At 43.0% G+C, this 24,244-nt stretch overlaps 2 protein-coding genes across 2 annotated transcripts in view; one reads left to right on the top strand and one right to left on the bottom strand.

Annotated features, from left to right (window-relative positions):
• Window positions 1-70: 70 nt before the first annotated feature.
• On the top strand, window positions 71-1,728 carry adat2 (adenosine deaminase tRNA specific 2). Its single transcript, XM_030772716.1, has 6 exons — window positions 71-199; window positions 307-411; window positions 687-837; window positions 1,195-1,301; window positions 1,419-1,491; window positions 1,700-1,728. Exons 1-6 carry the CDS (start codon window positions 101-103, stop codon window positions 1,726-1,728), a joined length of 564 nt encoding a protein of 187 aa, XP_030628576.1. The 5' UTR covers window positions 71-100.
• Window positions 1,729-5,873: 4,145 nt separating this feature from the next.
• The window catches only part of aig1 (androgen-induced 1 (H. sapiens)), a 32,359-nt gene continuing 13,988 nt past the window's right edge, over window positions 5,874-24,244 (bottom strand). Inside the window, exons 4-6 of the mRNA XM_030771972.1 lie at window positions 11,552-11,667; window positions 8,921-9,084; window positions 5,874-5,908 (exon numbers count right to left, since the gene is read on the bottom strand). Of these exons, the coding sequence (XP_030627832.1) occupies window positions 5,874-5,908; window positions 8,921-9,084; window positions 11,552-11,667 (315 nt within the window). The remainder of the gene's footprint in view (window positions 5,909-8,920; window positions 9,085-11,551; window positions 11,668-24,244) is intronic.

Here is a 24,244-nt window from a genome sequence, read left to right as displayed (position 1 = left end):
TTATGAACGTTTATTCATTTGTCCTCGTACAGTCATATGTTTCTGTTGTATTCACCAATTTGACACGTGTGGTAGCACGTTCACGTTACAATCACGCAGTATGCCAGCAGACTCAGGGGAGGATAATCTCGCGGAAAGAGATTTTTTGCGTCACGCCGATCATGACATACACCGTTGGATGGCACAGGCTTTTGAGATGGTAACGTTACTATCAGTGTTTTGTCTGCATGTACAGTTTTTGAAGATTTTTGTTTAAATTCCCAAAGCTTATCATGTGAAACGTTTCATATTTCGTTTCATGGTAAGGCAAAGGACGCTCTGGAGAATGGTGAGGTACCTGTAGGTTGTCTCATGGTGTACAATAACGAAATTATTGGTAAAGGACGGAATGAAGTGAATGCGACCAAAAATGTAAGTACTCCACTGAGTTTAACTCTGTCATTTTAGGCTTAAGATGAGGGGGAGCATTGATTGACTGATTGCCATAATATGGTATCTGTTTAAGTTAAGTTTTCCTTTATTAATCCACACAATGGGGAAATTTGACCTCGGCATTTTAACCCATCCAAGGTAGCGACTAACACACAAGCACACACACACCCACACACCCGGAGGAGTGGGCAGCCACAGCCGCAGCGCCCGTGGATTACGTTTTACAGTAATGGACACAATGTATACCGTTTCAGGCCACGCGTCATGCGGAGATGGTGGCGTTGGATCAGGTGTTGGAGTGGTGTCGGGTCAAGCAGATGGGCTCTCAGAACGTGTGTAAACGGACGGCTCTGTATGTAACAGTGGAGCCGTGCATTATGTGCGCCGCTGCCCTGCGCTTACTCAGTATCCCTCGGACACAGGAAGCGGTTTTAATGTTGCTTTTGTTTGGTGTGTTTTTAAACCAGCAAATCAGTGTATCTGGGCATGCTGGTTCTCTGTCCAGTCTAACCTAAGCAAATGCAGCCTTTACTGATTCTCGAACTGATTCGATTTTTTTTATCATTCATTTAATTAATTTTGCATATTGGGATGATTGTCCTACAACTCATTGAGAAAATACCTGTCATCCTCATCAAACTGAATAAAATAAAAGAAGATGCTTCTCCTCCCTTAGAAACATTAGACAAATGTTTTGTGATTATATGTGCATTGTTTTTTTTTTATTGATTGTCGTAAAGCTCATCCTTGACAGAATCTCAGACATTCCCCTGGTGGTGTATGGCTGTAAGAATGACAGGTTTGGAGGATGTGGTTCTGTCTTGGACATCTCGTCAGATGAGCTACCTCATACTGGAACACCATTCAAGGTCTCGTATCTAAATGCATTCTTTGTATTATTGGTTGCGCTAGTCTCACAGCTAAAAAGCCTAATTCATTTTAAAGATGTTATAATTGATTGGTTACCCATGGTTCTTTTATTACAGTGTATCTCAGGCCACAGGGCAGAAGAAGCAGTGGAAATACTGAAGACGTTTTACAGACAGGACAATCCTAATGGTAAGAGGATCTTGATGCTTGAAATTTTGCTCTTTAAGTTTAAAGTTTATCTCACAAACTGATAGCTCACTTGAGTTAACTGGACGATGTTAATGAAATTTTAATAAAGGTCTTTTATGAAATGAAGATTTTGTTGTGTTAATGAAATGTTACTGAAGGTTTTGAAACACAGAGGATGAAACATTTAACCGGTTTTCTTCTCTTGTAGCTCCCAAGCCGAAAATGAGGAAAGAGTAGTACTTCATCAGTCCATCAGAGGGCTCTAGAGATTCAGCTATGAGTCCACTCAGCCAACGTAGGGCCTGAAGAACAATAACTCCTTTGAACCTTACGGAGAAACAACCAACCATTTTTACTTTCTGTATTTAGTTGGTTGGCTGTTTGGTTTACGAGGTTCTCAAATTTTATACCAACGTATTGCGCTATGATGGTTTTGACACCATCAACTCATCATAATCCACAGAATCATCTTTTGCTCTGCTTTCACTGGAATTTTACGGGGTGTATAGAAAATTTACATAGGTCATGCTACATCAAATGTTGCTATGCAGTGCTTGTAAACCGATGTTTCCCCAAACCTCTCCCTCGGCTGTGGCTTTCCTATGTGGCTGGGATGCTAGCCACTGAGCCTCTCTTCATTAGCTGTGTGAGGGTGCAGTTGGACGCAGGGCAGGCCTGTTCTGCATTAAAACCTGGGTCCTCCTCCAGCCTTCTCCCTCCCTTTCCACCATGTCCTCATATAACCCCAGCCTGTGTTCCAGAACGTTCTGTCATCGTGCTCTGCTGTTCTCTCGCCGAGCAGGTGCACAGGGCCAGATCCAGAGGGAGGTTCCCCATTCACAGGCAATGAAAATGTGTTTGATGGCTTCATTTTTGAATTACTGTTGTGTGCTCACTGCAAACACTTTCACTATCAAGACCCTTGTGTAAGAACTAAAACTTCCCCAAACTTCCCTTCCTCCAGGAACACGGTGAACACCTTTTTTTTTTTAAAGCCTGTATCAGACATCTGTTTACATACATCATGTGTCTCTGAACACCACTGGTTGCCTTCAGTGATAAGTCTAATCCATAGACCTCATGAGTTTTTGTATAATTAAAAGTAGGAAAGGGTGTAAACCCTGCACATATAAAGGTGTAATATTTCTGCAGTGCCGTGTGAGAGAAGTGTTAAACACTTTTGTTAAAAAAATAAATGGAAAAAAAAAGCAAAGCAGTGTGTTTAAAAGGGCAGGCACTGCTTGTTCTACTAAAATCAGTGATAATAAAAAAAGAGTAATTTGGTGAGTGCTGCATTATTGCTGTTTTGCTTTGCAGAAAGAGAAAACTGGTGGTATATTGTCAAGTGTTGAATGATGGAGCATTGCACTATGGCAGCTGCTTGTTTTTCAGAAAGCGCGCTGTGCCAACAAGGACAATGGGATGAATGAGATAATAATGTGCTAAGGTTGTGTACATTCTTATGATCTGAGCACTGAAAGCAATGGCAGCTAGGGCTCCATGCGTCCGGTTGTGCAGTTTACAGGTATTGTGCCCTGAAGTGAGTCTCAGAGAAAAGAGTGCGACGTGACATCATAAAGCATCCCGAAATCCGCCCACGCTGTCTCTGCTCTGGGCCAGACGCTGCTCTGCACATGTGCTGCATACTGCAGGCACACATATCACATACCCTGCAGACAAAACAGCCTTTACGACCTCACGCTTATTCTTACAAATGCTTTATCTGAAATTACGTGTATCAGTCATATGTTCTGTGGTTCACCAGTCACACATCAGTCCTTGCTGTCATGCACGTAGACTCTGAATTCTGCCTACGCCTCACAACCCAGATACACCTAATACAGCGTTCTGAACTAGACAGGGGAGCTAACTAAACAGATGCAGCTTGCAGGGATTGGCTGTGGATGTAGGTAGATGACATGGTAAATGTTTGTTTATTTATTTTTGTTTATGAGTATTCTTAGAATATCTATGGATGTGCACAAAGATTTGTATTTAAGATGAACTGCTTGTTTACAGGAGAAGGATGTGTGCTCTTGTGAAATTTCTTTCACTCATGTTCTCAGTGCTACACTGTGAACTCCACAATAGACAGAACTAAATTTGAGCCACCTGTCCAGAAAGTTCTGTGACTCACATTATCCACAGGGGATAAATAAAAACAGCATTCTGTAAAAATCACCTTCTGTAACTGAGGATTCTCTGGATTTGGTTCAAATTCCAACCTTTGGTTTTTGTCAGTGAACTTATTTAAGCATTCCACTCTTTTGGAACTCTGAACACTTTGCTCACAAAATTAGTATGCTAATATATGCACAAGAATCCTTCAGCTGGAGTTCAGTTTGTCACGTCTGCATGGGGAAGCGACAGTGCTAATGAGAAGATGATGAGGTGAGAGAGAGAGAGAACAAACCTGCAGAAGAGACACACATCCACGTGATTAACACACTGTCTCTGCCTGCATAGGAACACACACAAACAGCTTATGAAACTGCTGGTCGGTTGAAAATCAGAATAAAAAAAAACGAGTGTTGTCAAGTACATTTATTGGAGTGTCATATCAAAGGACTATATTAACAGTATGACACCGAGATGATGCTCCCTTAACATGGGTTACTGAGTTGACAGCTACAACTGGAGTGATATGTCTTTTTTAGGTTATTTTGGAGAGTGGGGGCTGGTTAGCATTTTCGTTTGGAATATAAAATGTGTTAATACGATGGTTCATGCTGTCATCTCTGAAACAGTGTGGTAATGGCTTAGTGACACCGTTCCTCTCTCTCATATGTATTAGACACAAGGGTCAAGTAATTTACATAATATGAGATCACTTCTGTTCTATTCTATAAAGGTGTAGCGGTATTAATTCGAATTTGAATTCTTGACTTTTTAATTCTCAGTTGAAAGCTCAGATTTACTCTTCTTAGTCATTCTTTTTACACATCACCTAACCAGTGTGTGAAGAGGCATACTGGCCAGGGACTCAGACACTGAGGGACTGTGATTTATATGTGTAGAGTGTTTGAGAGGCATGGTTATTTGGGCCTGTAGTGAAGTGGATTGTTATTTTGGTGGAGAACTGACTTCTCCTCTGGTCCAGAACGTGTGTGTTTCTCATTAGGACAATGTCCTACTCTGTTATGTTTGGGTGATGCCTAAGTCTGAAAAAGCAAAAGTAAGAGAGCCAGAGAAAATATAGGATAAACATTAAATCATAAAGTGCGGTTATTTTTCTTTGTAATTGAGTGGCTGGCTTGCTGTTCTCCAGGCAGTTGTGACTTTTGTGTGTGTGTGTGCACGTGTGCGTGTATGTTTGCGTGCACGCATGCACGTGTGAAGAGCAGGGCTGTATTGAGATTCTCACACATTCATTTTCACTCACAGCACATTTTACTTTCTTTGAATAAATTCACACCTTTTATTGGAAGGTTGCAAAGTCAGATCTCAGCAATCAAAAGCCAAGTACCCTTTCTCCTGCTTCTCTCTCTTCTTAAATAAAACACATAGCAAGACAGCAGCTCTCAAAGCACAGTGAATATCATTATTCTGCTGTCTTCAGTAGCTTAGCACAGTGAATATCATTATTCTGCTGTCCTCAGCAGCTCATCGGTAAAAGACGAAGTGAGACCAGGAGACTGTTGACGGTAACATCCATAGTTTTAAAACGGCTTCACAGAACAGCACTCAAGACTGAATAAGGCTGTTTGGCAGCAGTCTTTCCACATTATCTATATCTCAAATAAGACTCCAGTCAATTCAAACACTCCCTTCATTCGAGAGCTGTAGGAATACATGGAAAAACGCTACATACATAACAAAAGGCAATGCCAGAACTCCATCAGCCATCACAAGTCACACGCGTTCGGCTGATGAGATATATATGATTATAATGTTCAAGTGCAGGTCATAAAGTTGAGTGTCACCAGAGTCCCCTGAATAAAGTACAGTAATTATAGATACACAGACATACAGAGTAAATAATAGGAGAAGATGTGTCCTAGTCTTTGACATGAGAATGCAGTGATAGTGATTACATTTGAGGTATGCTTAAACACCATAACCCACATTAAGTCTCAGGTTAGTCTCATCTAGAATGATGTTCATCCGCTCTGTGCTTTGGTCAGATTTCAGACCAGAGGAGTCAGCTGGAAACAGACAACAGCTGGGATATGATCCTTCCCCGCCAAAAAAAAGGAAGAGAGGAAGAATATGGAAATGATGTCTTTAAAACGTCGGTCTAACGTGGGCAGTAACCTTATTGGATGGGATTATAGCTCTGTATTCCTGAATTTGGGCTTGTCATAAAAAGTCTGGCGTGAAGACAGGAGTGTTTGGGTGAGTATCGCCTTCAGACAGTCACAACTTCTCCTCCATGCAGTTTCTCAGTCCGTTTTATCTTTGTCTGAGTCCAGCACACCTGGAGAAAGAGAAAAGAAAGGTTTAATCCATGGCAATATATCCACTCCTTTGTTCTGTTTTTCTTTTCCTTGTAATGAAAGATTACGTTATTGTGAAAATGAAAGACTTCTAAAAAAAGCAAAAACCAGTGCTTCAACAGGTCACCCTGGCAGCAGTAAGAGGAGGAGCTTGACTGTGGCAGAGGAGGTGCTGAATGGTTTTCAGGATCAGAGTGAGACATTTAGGACATGTAAAGAGTGAAGCGGATAGGACGTGTAAAGAGTGAAGCAGATAGGATGTGTAAAGAGTGAAGCAGATAGGATGTGTAAAGAGTGAAGCAGATAGGATGTGTAAAGAGTGAAGCGGATAGGACGTGTAAAGAGTGAAGTGGATAGGACGTGTAAAGAGTGAAGCAGATAGGACGTGTAAAGAGTGAAACAGATAAGACGTGTAAAGAGTGAAGTGGATAGGATGTGTAAAGAGTGAAGCAGATAAGACGTGTAAAGAGTGAAGCGGATAGAATGTGTAAAGAGTGAAGCAGATAAGACGTGTAAAGAGTGAAGCAGATAAGACGTGTAAAGAGTGAAGCAGATAGGACGTGTAAAGAGTGAAGCGGATAGGACGTGTAAAGAGTGAAGCGGATAGGACGTGTACAGAGCGAAGTGGATAGGACGTGTAAAGAAGCGGATAGGACGTGTACAGAGCGAAGTGGATAGGACTTGTAGAGAGTGAAGCGGATAGGACGTGTACAGAGCGAAGTGGATAGGACGTGTAAAGAAGCGGATAGGACGTGTACAGAGCGAAGTGGATAGGACGTGTAAAGAAGCGGATAGGACGTGTACAGAGCGAAGTGGATAGGACTTGTAGAGAGTGAAGCGGATAGGACGTGTACAGAGCGAAGTGGATAGGACGTGTAAAGAAGCGGATAGGACGTGTACAGAGCGAAGTGGATAGGACTTGTAGAGAGTGAAGCGGATAGGACGTGTACAGAGCGAAGTGGATAGGACGTGTAAAGAAGCGGATAGGACGTGTACAGAGCGAAGTGGATAGGACTTGTAGAGAGTGAAGCGGATAGGATGTGTAAAGAGTGAAGCAGATAAGACGTGTAAAGAGTGAAGCGGATAGGATGTGTACAGATTGAAGCAGATAGGATATGTAAAGAGTGAAGTGGATAGGACGTGTAAAGAGTGAAGCGGATAGGACGTGTAAAGAGTGAAGCAGATAGGACGTGTAAAGAGTGAAGCAGATAGGACGTGTAAAGAGTGAAGCAGATAGGATGTGTAAAGAGTGAAGCGGATAGGACGTGTAAAGAGTGAAGTGGATAGGACGTGTAAAGAGTGAAGCAGATAGGACGTGTAAAGAGTGAAGCAGATAAGACGTGTAAAGAGTGAAGTGGATAGGATGTGTAAAGAGTGAAGTGGATAGGACGTGTAAAGAGTGAAGCGGATAGGACGTGTAAAGAGTGAAGCAGATAGGACGTGTAAAGAGTGAAGCAGATAGGACGTGTAAAGAGTGAAGCAGATAGGATGTGTAAAGAGTGAAGCAGATAGGATGTGTAAAGAGTGAAGCGGATAGGACGTGTAAAGAGTGAAGTGGATAGGACGTGTAAAGAGTGAAGCAGATAGGACGTGTAAAGAGTGAAGCAGATAAGACGTGTAAAGAGTGAAGTGGATAGGATGTGTAAAGAGTGAAGCAGATAAGACGTGTAAAGAGTGAAGCGGATAGAATGTGTAAAGAGTGAAGCAGATAAGACGTGTAAAGAGTGAAGCAGATAAGACGTGTAAAGAGTGAAGCAGATAGGACGTGTAAAGAGTGAAGCGGATAGGACGTGTAAAGAGTGAAGCGGATAGGACGTGTACAGAGCGAAGTGGATAGGACGTGTAAAGAAGCGGATAGGACGTGTACAGAGCGAAGTGGATAGGACTTGTAGAGAGTGAAGCGGATAGGACGTGTACAGAGCGAAGTGGATAGGACGTGTAAAGAAGCGGATAGGACGTGTACAGAGCGAAGTGGATAGGACTTGTAGAGAGTGAAGCGGATAGGACGTGTACAGAGCGAAGTGGATAGGACGTGTAAAGAAGCGGATAGGACGTGTACAGAGCGAAGTGGATAGGACTTGTAGAGAGTGAAGCGGATAGGATGTGTAAAGAGTGAAGCAGATAAGACGTGTAAAGAGTGAAGCGGATAGGATGTGTACAGATTGAAGCAGATAGGATATGTAAAGAGTGAAGTGGATAGGACGTGTAAAGAGTGAAGCGGATAGGACGTGTAAAGAGTGAAGCAGATAGGACGTGTAAAGAGTGAAGCAGATAGGACGTGTAAAGAGTGAAGCAGATAGGATGTGTAAAGAGTGAAGCAGATAAGACGTGTAAAGAGTGAAGCAGATAGGACGTGTAAAGAGTGAAGCAGATAGGGTGTGTAAAAAGTGAAGCAGATAGGATGTGTAAAGAGTGAAGCAGATAGGATGTGTAAAAAGTGAAGCAGATAGGATGTGTAAAGAGGAGCAATGGTCAAAACTGAGAGAGAACTGACGAGTCTGGTTCCCATCTGCTACACACTGCCAAAGGCACATTAATAGCCACCCACACACACTCACACATACACGCAGGCTTACAAACATGCATACACACACACACACACACACACACACACAAAGGCATACACACATGCACACAACCATGCTTACAAAGACACACAGACACAGACACAGGCACACATGCACGCACACACACAGGCTTACAAACATGCATGCGCACGCGCGTGCGCTTAGAAACTCAAAGGCATGCACACACGCACACACACACACACGCTTACAAACATGCACACAACCATGTTTACAAAGACACACAGACACAGACACACACACAGACACACACACACACACAAGCACTCATGTATGTGTGTGTGTGTGTGTGTGTGTGTGTGTGTGGTTGTATGTGTGAGTGTTCTCGTGTAAGGCTGGAACAGGAGACACAGAGATGAATGCCTCATACAACACAAGCACACACAGAAATACATAACGCAGGCTTACACTTTGAGGAATCCCAGATGTAATTGTTGAGAATCTCTCCTACAATGTAGTAAATACTGACGAGCACGGTCAGACAGGAGAAGAAGGCTACCCTGGCCATGGGGCCAATATGCTCCAACAGAGGATAAACCCACACTCCAGTCATGTTGTGCACCCAACACATCCTGAGACAGAGAGGGAGAGAGAGAGAAAGTTCATGGTTACACCCCAGAAGGTCTCTAAGTTTATTTTTCTGTTATGCCAGTCTGTCCATTTCGTCCATAAGAACTAGAGAGAGAGAGAGAGAGAGAGAGAGAGAGAGAGAGAGAGAGAGAGAGAGAGAGAGGGAGAGAGCGAGCGAGAGAGAGAGAGAGAGAGAGCAAGAGCTACAAACTATTATAGCTGCAAACCAGTGTTGTATTATTGAAGGCCAGTCCTGGTCTTGAGACCAGATTATTATGGTCTTGATCTTGTCGGGGACTTGGGAACATTTGAGTTCAATCTTCTAAATGGTCTGAGACAGTAGTGGAATCTGATTTGTTTCCCCAGACCAGTAAAAAAAACCTAAATGCAGGTTAATCTGTTGTGGCCTGTTATTTTGCTCTATTTCTACCCATAGATGAACATTAGTTGTCATAGGGCCATATGCATCCAGAAATAACCAATGATTGTCCATTGGCCATAGTGAGTGATCAGATCGAAGGCACCGGTTTTGTTCAGTAATGTTATCTGGTAGACTCCACTTCATAGGCTATAGAATGTCATTTACATCAGCCAAGAGTCCAAATACAAAAAACTGATTTACTGATTAGAAATGTGTTTACTGACATATTCATTCAACTAGTTACAGTTTATCAAGATCCTGATATCACTTATGACAATGACATGCATCAGTGAATGTTTTGCCCTGTGCAATTTATAATTTTTCCAGTCATACTTAGCTAGCCCCATTTGACTTTCCAAATGCAGTGTAGGTTGGGTTAGGATAGTCTTGCTCAGCAAATATGTTTTCAGTAGTTTTAGTTCAGTACAATCATACAGTTAAAGTTACATCAAATGACCTAATACTCAATATTTGAAGTCCACACATATAAATCTTATGAGTTTTTAGTTTATTATCTGAAGAAAGACAATTGTGTTCAATTTCAGTGCTATTGAATGTTACATAAATGATGCTAGCTGGTCAACAAGCCCACAGAAACGCTATTACCATGCATAGCACAGGAGAACGTCAGAAACTAGCTGCCTGGTGTTCATAGTTTGTCATGGAAATGCTTTTCTCACCAGGGTGGTGGTTATCACATGCCCAATCCCATTAGCACGTGAATAACACTTCCATGAGCACATGTGGTCCATCACAGGTGTGTAATTTTTTAATGGTGGGAAAATCTGCTCGATGCAACCTGTAGCCTTAATTCCTCAGATGGATTAGTGTTGAATTACTTGGGTCATATGAGTTAGTCTTAAATTAATTATCTGTCTTTTCTTGGACCTGTACCAACTAACCCCTTCCCAGACTCCATGTTGTCCTAGATTCAATGCTGTCTGGTCTGGGTCATGTCTTGAACTTGACCTCTGTGACCTCGGAGTGGACTCAAACTAAGGCTGGGTATTCCTGACTAGGACAGCCACTAACCCTAGTGTCCTAGTGCCAGGATGTTTCTGCAGTGGAATATCATCTGATGTGATAACACATCAGACTGGTTTAGTTTTACAAGTTCAGAAACCTATAGGCACTGAAACCGTTTCAGAATGTACACCCAGGTTCAATTTTTCTGATATCTATTAATGGACGGTGCATGATTTCTCCATTTATGCCTATTCCAAGGTCACTGATGACTTTTTACACCTCAGATCCAAAGAACTTGACTGACCTTAGGCCTAAATATATATTACACAAACACATAAATCTATTTTAAACCCTAAAAGTTTATGCAAATGTCCAGCGAGAGAGAGAGAGAGAGAGAGAGTATTTGAGTGAACATGTGTAGTCCAGGAATCTCTGACAGATTCAATGTGCCGTGGTACTTGCAAACCCACTCTTCTCCTATCACTCTTTCTCTCTCTCTCTATCTATCTATCTCTATCTCACTCTCTTTCCTTCCCTGTGGAAATTTAATCCCTGTGTAAGATTGCCTATGGATTTACTTATACTGTATGGCTCAAAGACAGAATGGGGACCTTAACCTGATGAAAAGTATTGCCAAATCTGCTTCATTTGTGGAGGGAGATTACCACTGAAAGAGATGTGTGCTTATTTGCTCTCACTTTAGGTAGTTTTGACACAGCATTTCTTCTGTGCTGTCCAAATAGTTCAGGATGCCCGGGCTGGATAACCCCACTGGACCAATGCTATTGGGTGTGTCTCAATGACAGGTCCAGGTCATTGTTTGTGTTACTAAAGGAGTATGTCAGGACTGCATGAAGGCTTAAACAGATAGATGGTTTAAAACGTGTCCCCTCATTCAAAAACATTAACAAAGTGTTACTGTAAGACAAGTATTGTGTCATTAACCCACAGAAAAACAAACACACACACACACACACACACACGCACAAAGTTTCTCTGATAACTTTCTCACCAGGCTATAAATCATAATTGAGAGGCACAGGCAGTGGAACGCATGCATGAGAGAGAGAGAGGAGAGTTACCATAGCACATATCCCACTGCAAAAGTGCACACTGCCAGGAGTCCACACAGCCTGCTGGGATACTGATGGTGCGTTGTCCTCATCTCAATGATGATAAAAGGAAGCACGGTTGTATGCTGAGGAAAAACACAGAGAACTTCCAATTACAAGAAAACAGCTCCAAAACCAACACAGCTTAAAATTTCAAGTCCTCCATGTAACCAGTTTACAAAGACCAGTGTCCTGAGCCAATCCTGGAAACACTTCTCTAGACTAACTAAATGTGTTAATGCCATTTTAAAAAACACTAGGCTTTTCATTCTATACTTCCAGTGTTCATAGACCTTGTCCAGAATGATGTGAAGGGAGAGATGTATAAGGATCAGTGAAGAAACGATTAGCTGCTGAAGCCTTCAGTATTTGCTTGTATGACAGCATGATACACACTGTAATTTTACCCAGCTGAACTGGTCAGCAGCCTTTGAAACCAGCCCCTCCACCCATTCCCTGGACGGAGAGAGACTGCACATCTTCTGAATTATTCCCCTTATTACAATTTACTCTCCACAGAAATCCAACATTTTGTTCAGAGAAATGAGTGCAGGCAGGCATGTGTCTCAAAGCAGAAGTGAGATGGGAAGTGAAAGTGGAGGGAAGTCTGATGCTAGTCCAATAGCATGGCACGGAGGCTAACGTTTGAGAAGACAAGCACGCGGGAGCTCTGGGCAAGAGTCAGACACTCTCTCCAATGCCGAGGCTTCATGAAAGTAAATGACGTTTATGAAGCTGTCAGGACCATCTGGTGGAAAATGGGAATAAATTCAAAGACGCCCCATGATCACGCCTCCATTGGCATCACAATGCATGGCCATTAATCAACAACCAACTGGATTTTTCTCTCAAAGAGCTATACAGTTTCTGAAATCCATAAATAAAGGTAAATTCTATTCAACTGATAAACCGAAGCATTTCACTGGGCTATAAGAAACAAAAGAGAGATAGTCTTCAAATGGAATATACTTGTGCTTCCACCACTAGGTCATAAGGTGGCGCTGTGTTTAAGCCAGGATAGATGGCAGTGTCTGTTCCCCTGGAGCTCTTACCTCAGCTGACTTAACATAACGTGGTTACTATGACTGCCGATTCTTAAGCCTTCTCAAACTTAGGTGACACCCAAATATTTTAATACTGTCCTCATCACGACACCATATGGAAATGTAGATCTATCACCAATAACCTATGACTACTGATAACAACGTATTTGGATATCAGACCACTTGACAGATTAAGAAGGCAAACAAACAAAACACCTGCCCAGTCTGTTTTCCCCCTCCTTTGGGTTGGCGTATGCCAGCCACTCTGTGCCCGTGTACTGGGGATGTTAGAAGTAGGAAAATGTCAAACCTAATGGCAAAGCAACTACCAGAGCAGGGCAGGTGGGAACTAGGAACTTGATATACGGCCATTGGTCCAGGTGTAGGTATACGATGATTACAACCGGCATTTTTAAAAATCCGTGTACAATATCAAGTCTTGGAACGTCTTACATTTAGTTTTTGATATTCAGGTCTAAAAACGTCAGGAATTGTAGGAGGGGAGGCATGTTAAGTTTTTATGTTTTATTTTACATCCCCCAACAATGACTCTAGGCGCTTTCGCACCGGAGGAACTTTTCCATAGTTCTTAGAACTGTTGGAGAAAGTACCCCCTTTTTCGCGTGTTCGCACCACAGAAACTTAGAACGATCATAGAACGCCGTTTTGAGGGGCTTTTTTAGCTCCTACTTCAGGGTAGGTACTTTCGCAGCGCGAATAGGAACTTTGTGACGCAGGTATACGATGATTGCAACCGCCATTTCTAAAGATCAGTGCAAAATATAAAGTCTTAGAACGTATTACATGAAGTTTTTGATATTCATGTCTAAAAATGTCTTAAAATGTCTGGAATAGTAGGAGGGGAGACATGTTTTTATGTTTTATTTTACCGGTATTTTTTATCCCCCAACAATGACCATTTCAGCAACGTCCAAAATGTATATTTGTACCTTGAAGATGTAGCGTACACTCCGCTTCGGTAGGTGCTTGTGTGGCTGTGATCTGCATTTTAACCTAGAGGAAGAATGTGTTCATCCATCTTACGATTTTAGGGCTGCGGCGGGAAAAAAGGAAAAAACCAAAAAAAACGACGCTGCGAGCAAGCGTTTGGCACAAGCGCTATGATAGCACCTGAAAAGTATTATGCCCATCGAGTCACTGCTACTGCTAAGTGCAGGGGTACATTGTTGTCCATCGGACTGGGTCTATCGCCATACAGTTTTATTTTCGTTAATGAGAAGGCTGTTTTGTTATCTAATGTGTACTCAATATTTCTATCATTCAAATTCAATAAAACTCAATAATTGTGTGTACTGTAGTCTAGTTTGTCGATTTTTTTTTGCCGCAGTAATGGTATTATTGTTTTACATTTAGAGGTATTTAAAAGGTCTTAAAAGTCATTAAATTTGTACTTAAAAATGTGCAGCTACCTTGGTTAGCCGTGTAAACAACAGCTCTTAGCGTGACGTTGGTATACCACCGTCGGCCGGCTTACGTCACTTCAGCGTTCCTACTGGCGGTGCGAATGCAAACAGGGAAATAAGCCCTAGAACGTATGTAGTTCTAGGGGAAGCTCCCCAGGGAGTAGTTCCTATCGAATGAGACCCTAGAACTGTTCGCTTTGAAAGCGCCTCATGATACTTGTTAAAGGCAACTGGGAGTCAGGTCTCCACTTGGCTTTTTGCTCCAATCTAATCTACAGTCTCAAGGCTGGAACTTTATCAACCAATTAAGTGGTATAAACTTAACGCTGCAAAGTAGTGTTCAACTCAGCAACCAGAAAATAAATGAATAAATAAATAAATAAAATTCACTGAGAATCATATGTGGTAGCTCTGTGTTTGATTACTGAAAGTTCTGATTCAGTGTGAACCAGAGTTCATTATGTTATAATGACTCTTGTACTGTACATTGTGTTCTACATGTCTACAGCCCGCGCTAAGTGACTCCATTCAAACTGCTAATTTCTCTTAGGAAGCCGTTTTTAACACTTCCACGGTTCTGAGGAAGCAACACTGACACGGTATGGACTGTTCTCCCTAAGGCCTTATTCTTCAGATTAACAGAATGTATTCTATTCCAGGCCTCTCTCTTCCTCTTTAAGTGCTGAACTGGAATAACTAGTTATGCGTTTGTGGGTCAGGGCTTGGGTAATGACCTGAAGCCACAATTAACTTCAGTGGTACAGTAAGATGATGCCTCCCGGTACGGTGTGATGTCAAGAATTTGCAAACAACTGTGAAAATAAAGCCTGAACAATCTTGGATCCATGTCTCAACACGTCATTTTTCTAAGCATACGACAGAGTGTGAGTGTTAGCACTCCCCTTGCCGCTTTCCTTTGCAGCACTACCTTACAGGGCTAATGCCTCTTTTCAATGAGCTGTGAAGAGTAGTGCTAAATCCCTCATACCTTATCAAGAGGGCACTTGAAACAGATCATGTAAAGTTTCCTGGAATCACATTGCTACAGGCACTCTGTGGAAAAAGGATGTAGGTTTTGTTTTTACAAGCATCCATAAGCCAATCACTACTATTATTATTACTACTACTACTGCTGCTGCTACACGCGCGCGTGCACACACACACACATACAGGCAGCTGAAAGGGCAAATGAGGTAAGAGGTTCCTTTTTTTCTCCTTGACACAGCACACTCTCGCTGTCAGAGAAGCAGCTCTTAAGTACCTCTGCTGTGTTTGTAAACGTTTCCCAAGGAGACGTCGGCCATGCTCTTTCTCAGCAGGCACAGTCATCGGCCCTGTTTCACCTAAATCATTTCCTCTTCCTTCACCATCTCTCTCTCTCTCTCTCTCTCTCTCTCTCTCTCTCTCTTTCTCTCTCACACCCACATAGACACACACACACACCTTGGCTCAGTCCAGACTAGACAATCAGGCAATCAGGGAGTAGTATTTGGCGTGGCTTTGAGGAGCCAATCTTCCTTTTGTGTCTGTTTCACTGAGAGTCATAGTGGTTGAGCTTGAGTGACAGTCTAATAAAGCCATGCGGTTCTGGAGTGGAGCTATTCTGGACTCAAACAGAATGAAACATAGTAGTCCAAAGAGAACACCTGACGGCACCCAGGCTCCAAGAACAAACCTCCCTAGAGTAACCACACTTCATCCATTCTCACGGGCCATATGAAAAGTCAGTCTGTGCTCTCAGATCTGCTCTTATATTCTCTGTCAATAGTACTTAATTCGAGAAATAAGAGAACTCAATGATTTCAAAAGGAGCGTGGTCAAAGTTCAAAACTGAGATTCTCTGGAGTGCACTCAGAGGCTCTTTTCTTTCTGTTCTCTCTCTCCCTGTTCTTTCTCTCTCTGAGTTCTCTCTCACGAAGCAATTGAAGTGTAAAAATTTCATGGCTGTGTCCCAACTGGACTCAGGCTTTGAACCCAGCACACTGTTGTCAAACTCTTAAGGTCTCAGTTACTGTCCCATTACTTCCCACTCTTTTTTTTATTAAACAAGATCACACATTCAATCTACATGTGTATGAATTTTACAGCTGTGTTAAAGTGAAGACATGAAGCCAACAGCATAGCCCTTAGGCTCATTAAAGTGTACTGCCAGTACTTACAGAATTATTCGCCTACTTCATCACCTGTCCCACTATCAAGCCAAATAAAGGAAAGCAAAATAATTTAAAATATCAAGTACGGAGGCAAGCAACACTTTAAGTTTCACTCTTGTTCACTGAAACATTTAACCTCTGCTGTAGTCAGAACAAGGATCTTTATCTGGAAATTGATGGTGATATATGAGGATATTCCCCTTAACCTCCCTATAGCAGGTGACAGAGGTGATCAACACAGAGACCCCCCCCCAGTAACAGAGGACAGAGTAGCAACACCAGAGGATGTCATTATGATTTCCTGGTAACTGAGCCATAGACTAATTCAGAGTGCTAAGAGTGGAACACTGTGTTTTAAAGCATACCTATGCCTACTCTCCTTGAGAGAGAGAGAGAGAGAGAGAGAGAGAGAGAGAGAGAGAGGCAGCTTACAGAGGGGGGTGTAGGGTGACTAAGAGAGAAGGCTCCCAAGGTCAGGTGTAGTGTTTCCTCGCCTGGCCTCCCGGGTTGCTCCCAACATGTTCCTCACCATCGGCGGAGGCTCGTGACCTAACAGCCCTTCTCCTCTCCCATCCATGGTCGTGAAATCCCCGCTCAATACCCCTGGGACCTGGTGTGCATTCCCCACGAACCACAAACAGCCACCACCAACAGGGAGAGCCTGCTTATGTCTTTGCTCGGCTAGATGCCAATCAAGCGATTTGGCCTGACTTTGCATTTTTCCCTGCCAGGGCAGGCCTGAGCATGACCCAGCCATGTTTTATTTTAGCCTGCCTTTTGCGGGCCCCTGGTCTTAATTTAACGTGGCAGCTCATTCTCTGTCTCTCTGACCACCAGAGAGAGAACAGCTCTTGGAGTCTTGTGGTTTTGGCTGGCATGTCTGCACTGTCTGTGGAAAATCCCCTCCTACGGAGCAACACACTTATCTCAGAGAACCCTCAACTGTAAACAGGACAGACCCTTGCTGAACAGTTATACTGAAACAATGGATGGAATCCTATTTCAGGGAAAAGCAGCCCATTTCAGCGCAACACCCACATCTCAGACGCTCAAACTGCACGGTTTAGATAGCATTGCTCTTCTCTTGATAAAATAACTAAAATGTCTACCATATTGGTATGAAACACACAGTTGTAGCACTTTTGCGGATTTGTTTTGCTGCTAATTGAAAGTACAGAATGAGAAAAAACACCAGACTTTGGAGACTCTCGTTGAAGTTTTGTTTCACAAGATCATTAAGCACTGCTCAGTACACTTCAGCAGAAGCCTGACAGTCTGATAACAGTGTGAACACAGATGTTTCTACACACACACACACACACACACGCACACTCACACACCAGCACTCACACGCATACACAGTAAAAAAAGCGGGAAACTCAGACGGTGAAATAGGCTAGGCAAGATGTTCACTGTCAGACAGAGAGGGGGAGCGAGAGAGAGAGAGAGAGAGAGAGAATATTACTCTCTACTGTGCTCTGAACAGAGATCTTCACAACAACTTTGACGAAACAATAAAAAAGAAAAGTAGAAAAGGCAGGCAAGCTGCAAAACGCCATCTTTCACCAGGCAGAGATGAGCAAATATTTTCCCAGTTGTCAAGGATGAGCTAGTGAGCCAGCTATGCACCCTTTTTAATGACAGGGGTTTTGGATGGGGAAACATATCCTAGTCGCTTTTCCAGGCACAGCTCAGCAACCCAATCACACGCCTCAGCCTGATACCTTACACCACCAAGTCCCGCATTGGAGTGAAATATTAGCGAGGACCTGCAATTATCGATCTTTCTAAGTAATTCCCCCATCAGTGGCAAAACCAAAAGGAAATAGCTAAGGAGAGAGCATTCAGACTGGAAGAGGCTGTTTTCCGGGAGAGAATCAATACCACTCCACTAAGCCGATGTTTTCTTTTCTCCTCGCTTGTCTTGCCTGAGATTTGAGGTTGATTTCTTCATTGTTATCCAAACCTGTCCTTTTGCTTTGTGAGAAAAGCACATGTTTTCTTAGTTATGCTTGCAGTCCAGACAAGGTGTAATGGCACTTTCTGAAACTCTCCCAGTTCTCAACAGTCAAATGCATTTGCACATGGGAGTGTACTCTAAGAGAACACATTTTCTCTTTTCATTTGAAGAGGAACTGCGGGAAGCTTCGTTTTCAGAAGGTTCTGCAGGCTTAATTATAAAGCAACAGAACATGAAAGAGTTAAATATGCAAAATCACTACCTCAAGTCACTTTTTTTCTTTTTATTAAGCTTTAACAATATCGTTATGGGTAAAGCTCAAATGTATCGAACCGAACCAAAACACTTGCCCCATTTATGTGTGTGTGCGTGCGTGTCTGTGTGTGTGTGTCTATGTGTGTGTGTGGGGGGGTGGGGGTGGCATTTGACTGATGCCTGCAATGAGGGGCCCTTGGTTTAGATGACAGAGACCCTTCCTCCATTCCTCTGCCCTGTTGCTCATCAGCAGTGGGTCCTTGGTCCTGACAGTGAAAGGTTGAGACCTGTGCTGAGGTGATGAAAGCTAGTCCGGGGAGGGTGTTGGAGTTTGCCCCCTGCAGTTGGCATCTCAGCAGGACACCTGTCACCTCTTGCAATGTGGTCCTAACCAGCACAGCCAGGTCTGACAACAACCTGCCGAAAAAACACCCTGAAACCCAGCCCATGCTGTTCGGTAAAACTTAAAATGTGACGCCATTGGTCCTGTTGTAACAATGTTACTAAGCAGTTATAACAGGTTACTGCAGCTTCTTTACCTACACAGAGCTGTTTCCATAGCAACGTTCTTCAAAGCAGTACAGTGAAACCCAAGCAAGCAAAACGCAAGTTGCTTACGCTAGATTAATCAAGGACTTTTCTAGTGGAATAAAGTGAATTAGAATGTGGACTCAAGAGAACTTCAACGAATCCTGATGTTTTTCCAGTCCTCAGTCGAAAGTTTGTGTAAAAGGCTACCTTACTCTCCCTTCAGCATGGAGGTAGATTTCTCCAAAAGATTACCTCATCATCATTTCTACAAGACATGTTTTGATCCCAAATAACGTCTTTTATGGTTTGTGAGATTGGGTAGGATTGCAAGCGCCAAACAAATCAGAGCAAAATGCTGTCCTCTCTCTCTCTCTCTCTCTCTCAGCAGACAAAATGTCTGCCATCTCTAGACATCTGCTGTTAACATTTTCAGCTCACCTGCTATTTTTTACTGGTCATATCCGGCCGCACAAGCCTTAAACTGTAACTAGACCAGACAGAGAAAAAGCTCTTAAACAGCACACACTTGGCTGTGAGTGTGGTTAGTAGGCTCATCTGCATGCCTGGGCTGTTAACCAGAGCCCCAAGATGAACAGATTTCGGCAGATGTAAAATGTTTGGGTCACAGCCAACGTATTTTAAAGAGAATAGGCAAGTCAGAGTTTATCGACGAGAGGCCTGTTGCTCTGCAACAAATGATGCCAGATTTGTTTTTTTGTTCTGTTTTGTTTTTTTGTTCTTTCCCTAACAAGTTCTGTGTGTGTTTAAGTGTGTGTGTGCATGTGTTTAAGTGTGTGTGTGTTGTGTGTGCACTCTAGAGAGAACATTTCTGTCAGCCAGAAAAGGCCTCGTGTGAAAAACGTGAACATCTTAGTGACCTCACCATGTTTACACATTCCCTTTAACGTGCCCTTCATGGATGCCAAATTACACAGTGACTAACTTTCAGATTTCATTTGAGGCAGCTTTGTCGTATTTTAATGAAAGTTTTAGCATCTCTCTCTCTCTCTCTCTCTCTCTCTCTCTGTGTGTGTGTGTGCATTAGCATTGCTGAGAGGTTTGAAAAACACCAAAGACCATGATGCAGCTTTTTCATAATATCACAGGAATCTAAAGTAAATGACTACACTTGCACGGGTTATGATCATGTTTCCGTTTAACCATCACACATCACTACGAATCAACATTAAACTGATAAATGACAATCAGAGGCAGCAATGCTGCGCCTCTACCGAAATCTCATCACTCATCAAAGAACTGAATATTTTTCCCCTGTGGGAGAAGACCAGGCGCTCTCATCAGATTATCCAGAACAGATTATTTGTTACGAGTTCTGAGTTTTTGTTTATATGACAAGGAAATAAATGTTCACTGGTTAACATAAGAGGTTGCCACTGGAATGGATCACTGCCTACCGTGTTCCTGTTTGGACAGAGGGACTGGTGTTGTATGGAAACAGAACTCCAGGTTCTGCTGGCAGTCTGCGGATGGGATGATCACTTGTTTTGACAGCCTGTCTTGGCAGGATATGCCTGGCACCGCTTCTGGCTCTCTCTCTGACGGCCTCTCAGACGATGCTGGCCACAACGCACGACGCAGTTTTTTTGTTCCGTCTGTTGATCCAGAGTGTGTCTGGCTGGCACCTGCGTCCAGATCCGGCATTCACCTCTGACCTGACACTGAGGACAGAGCCTGTTTCGATAACTGCCACTATACACTGATCTCAGAATTGGTTTTCATCCTTGACACTACTCTCATCTACTAATACAGTGGAACTCACCGCCCTGGTCACACCATTCTGCTTATCAAGGTCTTGAGGAAAGAGTGAAGTTTACAACCAGGTGAGTCACGCTATGGTGGGGACCCCATTCTGCAGTAGGTGTGCCCTCTAACCAGCCACTAAAATCCAGTTATTTTGGTTATTACCATCATTGCTTAAGAGAAGAGTTATTGTATAAGACTGTGAGAGAGTGACTGGTAACTGTCCAACAACAACAGTCAGATTCCATCTGTCAACATAGTGTTTTACTGACGGTTGAGGAACCAAATAAACAGATAATCCTTGCATCAATACACAGTCATATAAAAACTAAAGAATGAAACAGGCTAAGAGAATAAAAAGGCTGGGATTGGTTAAGAGAGTAAAAAGATAGGGAGAGTTAAAGAAACTGGGACAGATTCAGAGAAAAAAAGAGATTGGGACAGGTTAACAGATTGGGACAGGTTAAGAGAATGGGTCAAGTTAAGCAAATAAATGCTTTGAAATGCAGAGATGTGCTCATCTCTGAATGTCTTTGAATGTCTACATTGCTAAGTCCAATGAATTGTCTCTGGTTAACCCTAATCAGTCAAGCCTGAGAGGGCATCGAAAATCTTTATGACACAGGTCTTCACGGAGCATGACAGATATACAGTCCGGACACAATCCATTACAGTAATGCTGAGGAAAGACAGATTTATTTTTGCGCTCCTCTATCCTGTTGCACACGAGGAATGGCAAGTCAAGATCCAAAAAAATGAGCTAGGAAACCTCAGCAGCCATAATGAAGGGGAGCCTTGTTTGAACATGTCATTAAAATGAGTCTGCATCTTGCACTAACAGTCTTAGGGGAATTACAGTCTGGGTTTTAGTAAGCTCAATACACAGAGCTGCCAACAACCACCAGGGGGCAATCTGTCAGTATGTCTCAACATCTCACTGCTCATGGCTGAAAGACAGAACCACACAGAGTCCTGGGGCAATATTATAAATGCCCATGTAAGTACATAAAGGCCAATGTTTTATTAAAAACTGTGCAATGAAAGGCCACCATTCTGAGGCTTTCTGTGAACAGGCTTGGCCTCTCTCTCATAATAGATGAGACATTTGCGTCTTGCTCGCACAGCCTTGAGCCAAAATGGCCCCAGAATTGAAGTCTATCTGTTGTAAAGTGTATGACATTTTGGAAAAAAAACCTAGCTGAATTACACTAACACATCTGTTTCTCATCCTAGCAGTGTCCTGAAGTCGGTTGGGGTGATACTGTTGGTTAGCCCATTGAGTCTGTCTGGCTCTTGCATGGCTCTTATGACAGTGGTGAACCAAACATACTATTACTGTGGGAGAGAAAACACTCGAGTGACTAGGGGGCTGAGATCAGCGTGACGCCCCATTACTGGAGGTGGGGGGGTGAGAGGTTGACATTGATCAATTTTAGTCAAACAGAAGGATCTTACATTCTCACTCTGAGCTGTGCCTTTTGCTACTGTACATGGTAAAAAGCTTATCCCTCAATGCCACCAGCATCCCCCACGGGCTAAACATACTAAAACTCACAGCAGAGGCCATTGGTTAGAAACAATTATCTGAAGAGAGTTTGCTCCAAATTGGCCTGCGGGCACGGCGATTTTCCACTCAAAACAACAGCCCGCAAGATCCAGCGAGAAGAACTGTAGCCGAACGCCACAAACGGTTCAGAGACAGTTTAAGAGCTGGAGCTGTCGAAGTCCTGCTGCCTCTCAGTGTGGGTTTGGCTTCACTGCCATGAGGAAAGAGACATGGACTGCTATGGGCCAAGGGAAGCTATTCGGTTATTGAGCCCTGGAGCATTTTAGATAACATACTGAGCATCTGGTCATTATCCCTCGTGATGATCCATTGTAATAAAGGCAAAGCAATGACAATGAACACACTGTTGGATTTGAAATTTAAACACTGAATCTGTGAAAGACCCTCCAAAACTTATAAGCGTCTGGATTAAAATCACAATATTCTTCCAAACTGAAGTGCATGAATAAGACTGAAGGGTGAGGGACAGTGGACATACTTGTTTTTAATGGGGCCTCACTTTGTCTTTGAGGCCATGAATAGTTGATGTGGAAGAGGGATGTGGGACAGTCTTTCTTGTGGAACGGCTACTGTGGTGTATCACATTTGTCTCCCTTCTTTACAGTTGGCAGCTCAACAGAAGGCCAACCGGAGATGTAGGGGGTGTTTACCACGGCTAATCAGTCATAAAAGCCCCTGGGAACAATGGGCATCCATTCCTGACACTCGTGTCATTTAAAGCTCCCCTGAACTCGCCTGCTGAATTAAATATGAGTGTAGCTGGTGGTGCTTCTGCCACGAAAGGTGCTGTGTATGCTAACTGTTCTCCACTAACACACACACACATAACATACAGAGGAGGGCGTGGCAGGTGGTCCAGAGAGACTACTAATTCAAATTAAAAAGTTAAGATTGTTCTCTTCTTTCTCTCTACTCATTCGTCATTGTTGTTGTTTTTTTATATAGTGCAGTTACTGCGAACTGGGACGTGCAAATATGGCTCTCCAGGGAGCTGTAATATATTTTTTCATACCATGCACTGCAGGAGAACTGCTTTGAACCCACAGGCTGCACAGCGAGAGTTTGGCACCACTATCATTCCTGAGAAGAGAGGCTCCTCAGACAAGCCTTTCCCCACAGTGAAGAACCTAAACACTAGTGACAGGACTATTATGAAAGGAAAGCTTTGGTGCAGGTAAACTACTGTCTGCCTGTGCCATGGAGCTCTGACTCAGGCCTCATTAAGTACTGATGAGGAGACTCTGCCCACTGTCTTTTAATAGGAGTCCTGTAAGACCTACCCCAATACAAAGGCACACAGTCTGCCAGCATCAAAACCACACACTGAAGGAAACTGTCCCATCTCCCTGTCAGTCAGGAGACACAAGCTAACAAATTCACTCTTTTTCTGTCTCTCTCTCTCTCTCTCTCTCTCTCTCTCTCTCTCTCTTTTTGAGTGTATCTGTTGCTGTCAGATGTGCACTTTCAGTGGCACAGTTTTCAAAGCACTCTGGAAATCTAATGAATATTCACAGATATTGACATTTGTGTCATTAACGTATGTGACAGTCCTCAAGAATCTGAAAGGATTTTCTTTCCTGTGATCATCCCAATCTCATTCTTCCAAGCATTTTTCCCTGAGTCCCAAGAGACTGAAGTCTCTTTGCTATAGGCTTTAAAACTGTAGAGCACTCTTGGATAAAGTTATTTACAGACGTGTATATAGCAGAGGGGTTGTCATGTATGTATCATGATGCTTTTTTTTTTTTTTGGTCTCACGCTTTGGCAGAAAACAAGAGAACATCTTTCCATCAGCGCTTCATCCTCATGCTATGGTCAGCTGTGCAGTGACTCTGTGCCATGCAGGGAGGGGTGAAGAGACACGCGTAATTGGCCCTTGTCGGGAGATTTCACAGTCAAGCATTTGATAAGATTGCGGTAAGCAGATAGAATCACAGACTCTCTTGTGCCTTTAATTGTAGTTGCAGGT

This window comes from Chanos chanos, chromosome 4, assembly GCF_902362185.1.
Source record: "Chanos chanos chromosome 4, fChaCha1.1, whole genome shotgun sequence".
Classification (NCBI taxonomy): domain Eukaryota; kingdom Metazoa; phylum Chordata; class Actinopteri; order Gonorynchiformes; family Chanidae; genus Chanos; species Chanos chanos.
Note: the sequence above shows the minus strand (reverse complement) of the source record. Positions and strands in the feature narration are given on the sequence as shown.